The 10,188-nt window shown below is 39.2% G+C and overlaps 1 protein-coding gene across 3 annotated transcripts in view; it reads left to right on the forward strand.

The window, feature by feature from the left end:
- ATF7IP2 (activating transcription factor 7 interacting protein 2) overlaps window positions 1-9,652 on the forward strand; it is a 68,571-nt gene extending 58,919 nt beyond the window's left edge. For all 3 annotated transcript variants that reach the window (XM_043914298.1, XM_043914299.1, XM_043914300.1), the window contains 2 exons: window positions 7,428-7,513; window positions 8,125-9,652. In XM_043914298.1, the coding sequence (XP_043770233.1) occupies window positions 7,428-7,513; window positions 8,125-8,538 (500 nt within the window). In that variant the 3' untranslated portion in view covers window positions 8,539-9,652. The remainder of the gene's footprint in view (window positions 1-7,427; window positions 7,514-8,124) is intronic.
- Window positions 9,653-10,188: the final 536 nt, after the last annotated feature.

Below are 10,188 nucleotides of genomic sequence, written 5' to 3' on the forward strand. Positions count from 1 at the left end.
CAGAATTTTTAATGACTTAGACCTTGAAAACTTTTTTAGCTTCATCTTCTACAAATTCCTTCCCTCTGCCTTAATAGCATCTCAGTAGGTAGTGCTGCTTCTCTCCTTGCCATCACTACATATGCTATTCTCTCTGCCAGGAATGCTCTCCCCTCTGTACCTTCTTAGGCTTGTTTGATGACCCCACTTCTCGTATTTTAATATATTCAGTTTAGACACTTGTGCTGAACTATTCCTTCCAGGCAGAAATTGGCTATCTTGGCTCTCCTTACCCTTGGTATTTTGTGCATGCCTATATTATACCTTTATTTTTCTGTTCTATAATTGTTTCTGCACATATCTGTCTTCCTAAAAAGACTTAACGTTCTTTGCAGCAACTTTAATGTTTTTATTAATCCGTGTATTTTCATCTTTTTAGCACAGTGCTTGGCACACAGTATACTTTTCCCCAAAGAATGTTGAATTAATGCAGATTTTGCATTAAATCGTTTTTTTTGTTTGTTTGTTTGTTTGTTTTACAGCTCTGTTACAACTCAGTTTTATTAGGAAAAACAAAGGATAGTACACCCTCGAGGCATGAGGGTGGGCCAACCCCAAAGGAGAGGCCCATTAAATAGTTTTAAAAGAAATGTAAGTTTATATACTATGAACAGGATTGTAAATTAATTTTTCTGGAAGACATTTTGTTACATCGAAACTTTACAAATATGCAAGCCTTGTGACTCAATTCTTTGAATAATTATCTGAAAAGCCTAAAGTATAGAGGAAATATGAAAATGTTCATTGCAGTGCTATTCATGAAAAATAAAACTTTGGAAACCCTTAAATTTCTAGAAATAAGAGATTAATTGCAAAAATTAGATTTATATGGTACAACCATATTCAGCCACTAAAAATAATATCAAACAAGTATATATATTTATATAAACATGTTAATAATATGTCAAGAGAAAAAAGTTATGAAAGTACATATGTAGACTCAGGGTGGAGTTAATGGGATCAGACTTAAACTAGTAGAAAACTAAACAAGATCTAGGAAAATTTTTTTCACATATTACAGTACAGGACTGCAGTCTCTGAGAGAAGGGAATGAATGAGATGAGCCCTGTGAGTTGCCCCAGATTTCGTTCTAGATTGATGTCCTCTGACGGAAATCCTAAGCAGAGAGAGGCTGTCTTGCTCAGGCGGCGGCAGCGACTGACGCGCAGAGAGGCCGAGGTAGCTGGAATGAGGTGAAGAATACTGAGATGAGGAAGCCACTCAGAGAAAGAGTTCCAAGAGGTTAGCATAGGAGTCCTCTTGAGTCTGCTGAAATATCGAGTCACACACGCATAGAGTGAGATTGCATGAAACTGGGCAGAGTGACCAACGGTCTTCACGCCAAACATTCTCCAGAGCTCAGACAGCAGTGGGAAGTGTTCCATACCTGACACGCCATAGTGGCAGATTCTCACTGAATACATGGGTGTGAATTCATCTTAGAGCAAAAGCAGCTCTAGCTTTGCCCTAATAAGACCGAAGTAAGCGGCTAATCACACAAAGCCTGCTTTTTTTCAGAGAAGACAATAGAATTCAACACACAACCATGTAAAATTCATAATATTCATCATCAAATTTTTAAAAGTCACTTGAGATAGAGGAAGAAAAATGGAATCCAAAACCAGGAGAAAAATTAGTCAAAAGAAAGACTTTTGACAGATGACAGAATTAACAGACTAAGACCTTAAAAGAACTGATAGAAATATACTCAGAGTTTTAAAGGAAAACATGAACAAATAAGAGAAATAAAAGATAGAAAATCAAATGAAGTAAAAAGAAACTACTGAAAGTTCAGTAGATGGAATAAACAGCGTATTAAGCAACCACACTGTTGGACTGGATAACAAAACAAGACCCAACTATGATAGCTACATGATGTGCATTAAATATAAATATATGGATAGGTTAAAATTAAAAGGGTGTAAGAAGGTAAGCCATGCAGACACTAATCATAAAGTTACAGTGGCTATATTATTATAAGACTGACTTAAGAACAAGGAATATTACTAGGGGAAAAAAAAGGCTGTTTCATAACAGTGCAACAGTCATTTCATCAGAAAGGCACACTAAACCTATGTTTATGGGACTTCCCTGGTGGTCCAGTGGTTAAGAATCTGCCTTCCAATGCAGGGATGTGGGTTCAGTCCTGGGTAGGGGAACTAAAATCCCACATGCCATGATGCATGGGGCAGCTGAGCCCATGTGCCACAGCTACTGAGCCTGCATGCTCTAGAGCCCTTGCACTGCAACAGGAAAAGTCCATGCACACTGCAGCTAGAGTAAGCCCACACGCTGCAACCAAAAAAACAAACCAGTTGTTTTGGCTGACCCAGTGTACCCAAAAAACAAATCTACACTTAACGCACGTTATGGTAGAACTTCAAGATTCCTAATATAAAAACTAATTGGACGAAATTATAAATAGAAAGGTAATTATAATTTGAGGTGCCAACACTCCCTTCTCAGTAGTTGATACAATATATAGTCAGTAAAGTTATAGAACCGTGAGCCACACTATCAACCAACTAAATAATCTACTTGACATTTATAGAACACGCAAACGCAGTCACAGAATATGCATTCTTTTTAAGTGCATATGAAACATACCACAAAACTGGTTCTACTGTAAAACTAGTCTCAGTATATTTAAAAGGATAGAGAATATATTCTATGATTACAGATAGAATACAAAAAGTAATCAGTAACAGAAAGCTATTTGGGTAATACCTAGATATTTGGAAACTAAAGATTGTATTTCTCAATAACCCATGAGTCAAAGAAATCCAAAGGGAAGTTTAAAAATATTTTGAACTGAATGAAAACACAGCATATCAAAATCTAAAGGAATGCAACTAAAGCAGTGCTTAGAGAAAATTACTAGCATTATTTATATTAGGAAAGATAGAAAGTAAAATGAAAGTCTAACATGAATAACCTAAGATTCTGCCTTAAGACATTGCTTTGCTGACAAAGGTCCATCTAGTCAAAGCTATGGTTTTTCCAGTAGTCATGTATGGATATGAGAGTTGGACCATAAAGAAGGCTAAGTGCCAAAGAATTGATGTTTTTGAGCTGTGGTGTTGGAGAAGACTCTTGAGAGTCCCCTGGACTGCAAGAAGATCAAGCCAGTCAAACCTGAAGGAAATCAACCCTGAATATTCATTGGAAGGACTAATGCTGAAACTGAAGCTCTAATACTTTGGCCACCTAATGCAAAGAGCTGACTCATTGGAAAAGACCCTGATGCTGGAAAAGATTGAAGGCAGAAGGAGAAGGGGATGACAGAGGATGAGATGGGTAGATGGTATCACTGATTCAGTGGACATGAGTTTGAGCAGGTTCCTGGAGATGGTGATGGACAGGGAGGCCTGGCGTGCTGCGGTCTGTTGTGTTGCAGAGTTGAACACAACCGAGCAGCTGAGCAACAGCAACTGCCTTACGTACAAAAAGAACAAATTAAACCCAAAGCAAGTAGGTGACCCATCACTAGAAAAGATACGGGGATGGCAAATAAACAGAAGACATTCTCAACGTTGTTCATCATAGGAAGTTAAGACCATAATGAGATGCTATAGCACAGCCACTAAAATGGCTGAAATGTAAACAACTGAAAATATACAGTGTTGATAAGGATGTGGAACAACCTGCAATTCTCTTGTTTTCCTGGTAGGAATATAAAATGGTAAGACCACTTTGGAAGTGGTTTTGCAGTTTCTAAACACATTAGCAATTGACACTAGTATTCCATCTTTAGGTATTTCTCAAGAGAGATGAAAACCTACATCTACACAAAATGTGCATGCTCTGTCGCTCAGATTCTGCAACCCTATGGACTGTAGCCCATTTTTCAGGCAGGATTACTGGAGTAGGTTGCCATTTCCTTGTGCAGGGGATCTTCTAACATAGGGATCAAACCTGCATCTCACATGTCTCCTCTATTGCAGGTGGATTCTTTACCACTGAGGCACTGGGGAAGCCCATCTACACAAAGACTTTTACACAAATGTTGTAGCAACTTTATTCATAATAGTCCCAAACTAGAAACAACCCAAATGTTCATCAATAGATAAGTAGGTTGTGGCATAACTGTCTATAGAGCTAAGTACTACTCAACATAAAAATGAACAAAATATATTATCATATACAACAACATTGATGAATGTCAGAAACAAAATGTTGAACAAAAACCATGTTAATTTGGTTTATGTCAAATACTAGAAAAAGCCATCTAATTGTTAGTGACAACAGACCTATGGTTTCATGGGGCCAGTGATGAGAGAGGGACTGTGAATATTACTGAATTTCAGCTTGTCCTGCTCACTGCGTGACAGGCCAGTAAATCGAGAGATGAGTTGTTAGGGCAAGGAGTGGCAACTTCCTTCAGAAAGCCAGGAAACTTAAGAAGATGGTCAACTAATGTCCCAAAGAACCATCTTCTCTGAGTCAGAATTCAGGCTTCTTTTATACTAAAAGGGGAGGGAATGTGGTTGGTTGCTACAGACTTCTTGGTGTCAGAATCCTTTGTTCTTGACAGCTATTTGTTCACATAGGTCCTTTTACAGTGTTCCTTTAAACCTCCAGCAAGACAAATGTTATTCTCTATTCTGCAACTTTTTAATCTCTATGTAAATGGGAAGGTGTTATATAACTTTAAAGGTCAGCACCTTGAGAATGAGCTATCCTATATATTTCATGCCATCAGCAATGTTTTTAACTTACAGCAAAAGCAGTAGAATACAAAGGTTCAAATAAAAGAAATAGATCCAATATGGAGTCAGATTCATTTGTATTATCAAAAGGGACACTATTTGGTGTAATATAAACATTGTATCTTGAAGTTGGTGAGGGTTTCACAATAGTACATTTGTCAAAACTCAAAGAGTTGCACATTTTAAATGGGTACATTATACTATATGTAAATTGTGTCTGAATAGTTCACTTTTATGGGCTTCCCTGGTAGCTCAGATGGTAAAGAATGCCTTCAGTGCAGAAGACCCAGGTTTGATCCTTGGGTCAGGAAGATCCCCTGGAGAAGGAAATGGCTACCCACTTAAGTATCCTTTTCTGGAGAATTCCATGGACAGAGGAGCCTAGTGGGCTTATTGTCATGGGGTCACAAAGAGTCAGACATGACTCAGTGACTTCCACTTTCACTTTTAAATGCAAACTTTAAAAATCATGTCTATAATATAAATATTTACTATGGAAAACAGTGTGGAGATTTCTTAAAAAACTGGAAATAGAACTGCCATATGACCCAGCAATCCCACTCCTGGGCATACACACCAAGGAAACCAGATCTGAAAGAGACACATGCACCGCAATGTTCATCGCAGCACTGCTTATAATAGCCAGGACATGGAAGCAACCTAGATGCCCATCAGCAGACGAATGGATAAGGAAGCTGTGGTACATATACACCATGGAATATTACTCAGCCGTTAAAAAGAATTCATTTGAATCAGTTCTAATGAGATGGATGAAACTGGAGCCCATTATACACAGTGAAGTAAGCCAGAAAGATAAAGACCATTACAGTACACTAACACATATATATGGAATTTAGAAAGATGGTAACGATAACCCTATATGCAAAACAGAAAAAGAGACACAGAAGTACAGAACAGACTTTTGGACTCTGGGAGAAGGCGTGGGTGGGATGTTTCGAGAGAACAGCATCGAAACATGTATATTATCTAGGGTGAAACATATCACCAGCCCAGGCTGGACGCATGAGACAAGTGCTCGGGCCTGGTGCACTGGGAAGACCCAGAGGGAGTGGGTAGAGAGGGAGGTGGGAGGGGGGATCGGGATGGGGAATACATGTAACTCCATGGCTAATTCATGTCAATGTATGACAGAAACCACTACAATATTGTAGTGGCCTCCAACTAATAAAAATAAATGAAAAAAAAAATTTATAAGTGAATGCATGTACATATACCTGCAGCAAAGGATCTGGAAGGTCAAACACCAAAGGATTAAGTTGAAACTAGAAGCCACAATTCTCCCCTAGCAATTTAATGAGAAAGAATGTTAAAATAATGGGGTGCTTGCTCCTGTTGTTTTGAGAATATAAAGTTCTGAAGTAACCGTCACCCATTTTTATGTAGGTAAGGATAAAAGCTGCAGAGTGTTTGCCAGACATTGACACTGATGAGGGAGAGGATCCAAACAGTTACTGATTTGGGACAAAAGTCCTGTTTCGTTTCTAACCTGTTTAAATGTGCTAAGGCTTGTTGACCTACTGCCTTGAAAGAAGGAATATTAGTTAGCAAAGCTTTTATCTGTTGAAATTTTTTTTTGTATGAAACTGTTCACTTGAAAATATAAAGGAGGTTATTTGTATCTGCTCTTATGCATTGATTAACCTGCAGATTATGATTTCACAAATCTAGTTTTAATTAACAAACCCATTAAAAAGGCTGTGCAGATTATCTTACAATTAAAAGCATGAAATCATTACCTCTTCTAAAAAGATTTTTTAATACCAGTAAATAATGTGACTAATAAGATATCTTTGAAACACTATGAAGAATCTTAATTATCCTTGTCAGTTAAAAGGAAAACACAAATGAAAGAAATTTTGAGGAGATTCATAAAATATATTAAACAGTTATTAATATATCACAGCACACACAATGAATCTAAAATGGTTTTTGCTGCTTATTAAATATGTTCAAATTTCTGAAATTTCTAGTTATCAGGCCTTGCTTTCCAACATGGAGCCCTTTTTCTTACTATCCTCTTAATACTTTCCCTGGTTGTCCTCAAACTAATCTTGTACCTACTAAACTTTCTTTCTCTCCCTCACACCCACGTTTTCTCTATTTTTCTCCTTTTCTTTCTTCTTCTACGCATCTCTCTCTCTCCCATTCTCTGTTCTGTCTCTCCTTCCTCCCCTTCCCTTCCAGCAGCCCACAGTGTATGTCTTATTCCCCCCGGGCTAACATGGACCTCAGCAGTAGAGATTCTTGCAACCCAGGTCTGCGTGAGTTCTAGTCTGAATTCGCAGATCTTGTTTTGTGTTGCACGTTCATACAGGATTGTGAACCGTTCCGTGTTTACAGACAACCGTGTTGACCGTTAGGCCCCTAAGACTGCTAAGCAGGAATCCCTCTTCTATGGGTAATGTTTCCTAGTTCCCAGTTGCACCACAATGTACATGTTTACCTTGAAAGGGGACTTTTTGTCATATAAAAGAAAAATTATCTATATTTGATACCTTTGGGTCTTGAACTTTTAGCAAAAGTTTATCTTATTTCATAGTTCTATAATTTTAACTCACATTTACTTATTACACAAGATGTAAACTGCTGTTGGCTTTAAAGGTTATGGGATTGATTATTGCAGATAAATTTTACTTTTAAACTTTGTGTTGTTCACAGAAAGCCCAGTATCCACCCTTGAGTCACCTATGAAAGCTGTTTCAGTCTCAAAAGAGACAACCCCAGTGTCACAGAATGCAGCCCAGGTACTGATACAAAATGTTCTGTAAGGGATATTTGTTCCAAGTTGAGTGAAAGCACCCATTTCACTAATGAAGAAACAGTGGGTCATGTTTCAGCTTCAAAAGCACTTTAGTATGCTTTTTAAATGTGCTATTATGAATCTACTTATTTACTCAATTAAAATAATGTAATTGAATTTTCCAGAAGCTACAGAATTAAAACAAGTCCATTTTTTAATCCAGCAAATTGGAAAAGATTTTTAAGAGTAGTAGCCATTGTTAATGAGGGTGGAGGGAAATGGGTGTTCTCCTACACTTGTACTTTTCATGTAAATTGGCACAGTGTTTGGGAACACAGTTTGGCAGTGAGATGGAATATTTCTCCAGAAGGTCTGGGACCTAACCCATTCTAAATTAGTGATATTCCAAAGTGTACAGATCTTAACTCCAAAAGAAGCTAATGTTTGAAAAAACTGGAACCAGCCTCACATATCCTTGAAGCATCCTTTTGCTCTTATGATTTTGATAAATGGATTGAGGAATGGGAAACATATTGTAGAACTGCAGTTGACCACTTTAAAAAAAATCAGAACCCACCAATTCAGCTTGCTAAACTTTCTATGAACGTGTTTTAGGTTCGTGAGTCCTTTGAGCACCTGCCACCTCTCCCAGAACCGCCGCCACTACTCCCGGAACTGGTAGACAAAATCCGAGATACACTTCCTCCACAGAAGCCTGAGCTCAAAGTCAAACGGGTGCTGAGACCCAGGGGAATCGCACTGACATGGAACATCACCAAGATCAACCCCAAGTGCGCCCCCGTGGAGAGCTACCACCTTTTTCTCTGCCACGAGAGCCCGAGTAATCAGCTGATCTGGAAGAAGATCGGAGAGATTAAGGCTTTGCCGCTCCCGATGGCCTGTACTTTATCTCAGTTTTTAGCTTCCAGAAAGTATTATTTTACTGTCCAATCAAAAGACATTTTTGGACGGTATGGACCGTTTTGTGACATAAAATCCATTCCTGGGTTTTCTGAAAATCTCACCTAAAAGTAAAAAATGTATTTTCTAATTGCACATTTTGCGTTTTCATATTTGAATTATTTGTTTACAATGTTTCTGTAACACTATTCACTGTCTTAAAGGGCCAGTTCAGGTTGTGAACCCTTCATACAGGGACAGTCCCTTTTCCCATGTTGTAAGTGGCCTCTTGTTTAATGAATTCTGATTTGCATTCAAGAAGTACTTCAATGGATATCATGGACCCATGCCACTCAGCCGTAGGTGCAATAACTTTGGTACTATGGAGCTGTTGCTTCTATGAGAAGCCCTAGGAGGCAAGCAGCCCCCATTTTCTCTGTTGACAGTCCACTTTTGGTGACTTGTTTGTGGTCCCATACAGGTACAGGGAAATTCAGCTGTTTACTGAGGCCTGATCATTCCCCAGGGTGCATCTCCACCAAGGTTTTTTGAGACTAGATGTCTTCCCATTCTGTTCATATTCTAAGGGCTATGAATTTGTACCCCCCCCCCCAACTCCGCCCTTTTGTTTTGGGCCATGTCAATCATTTGGGGAAACAGTCTAGAGGTTTTCCCTAAATCAGTTTGTATACTTAACATGTGTAATAAAGCTAGTTAAACATTGTGTGCTGTGTACACAAAAAATACAGTAGCTCTTATAAAATAAAAAATTATCCAACCTGCTGTTTGAGTTGAGGAAAATGAAGTTGTGAACCGTAAATTTAAGGCTTTAATTTGGCGAACCCCTTGGTTCATTTCCAGGCTGCCATCGTTACTCAGAGAAAGAATATAACACGGAGGGTTCCCATAGATGTATCCTGCTTACCTCTGTCTTAGGGATCACTGATGTGATGCTGCAGCTCCTACAAATAGCCCAAGAAACGCAACAGATGAGCATAGTAGACAAGTGTCAGTCAGGACCCAAGGGGAAAAACTGTGGATGAGTAACACTAGGACGTTAAGAAAACAGAAAAATAGCTGTTAGTGGGAAACTTCCCACAAAGAGGCATCCTTGGTTGGTACATAGTGAAAGTTCAGACGTCAGAGGCTCTGAGATTTAAAAAACTGAACCAGGGAATGGCTTTCCTTGGCATTTTGTGAATGCTGTCACATCTTCAGTCATAAATAAAGATGTTGTTTTTCAGTCTCTTGTGTCTTTACCTTTTCAACCAATATGACTGGAAAAGCCAGATTCTGAATTTGAAGAGATGAGCACCCCCTGTGAGGCCCTGTTTCTGGCCCAGAGCGGTGGAGGGCATACTGCAGCAGAGGACAAGGGCTTCAGTTCGGGGATGACGGCACCTTTGGGTTGGCACTCACCAAGCGAGGCCCAGTGCCTTGACCCCAAAGCAGGACTTTGGTGTGCATCAGCTCCCCAACCAGCAGATCTTTTGGCCTGTTGATAGGTAAACAAGTCTTCAGGAAGAAAACTTTTCACAGTGACAGGAAGAGGAGGCAGGCAGATGGCAAGCATCCTCAAACTGCTGGCTCAGAAAGCATCAGTGTTTGTTGCATGTTTTAGGGTCAAGAGCAAGATCCTCCACTGTTATCCAGCAAGGACACCAGAACAGAACCGGCCTGGGGACAAGACCAGGACGTGCAGTTACATAGTACAAGGTAAACACCCCACCCCCACCCAGGAAAAGTCTCATGTTCTTTTGGTGGGAAATCTTTATGCCT

The sequence above is a fragment of the Cervus elaphus genome, chromosome 10 (genome assembly GCF_910594005.1).
Source record: "Cervus elaphus chromosome 10, mCerEla1.1, whole genome shotgun sequence".
Taxonomy (NCBI): Eukaryota; Metazoa; Chordata; class Mammalia; order Artiodactyla; family Cervidae; genus Cervus; species Cervus elaphus.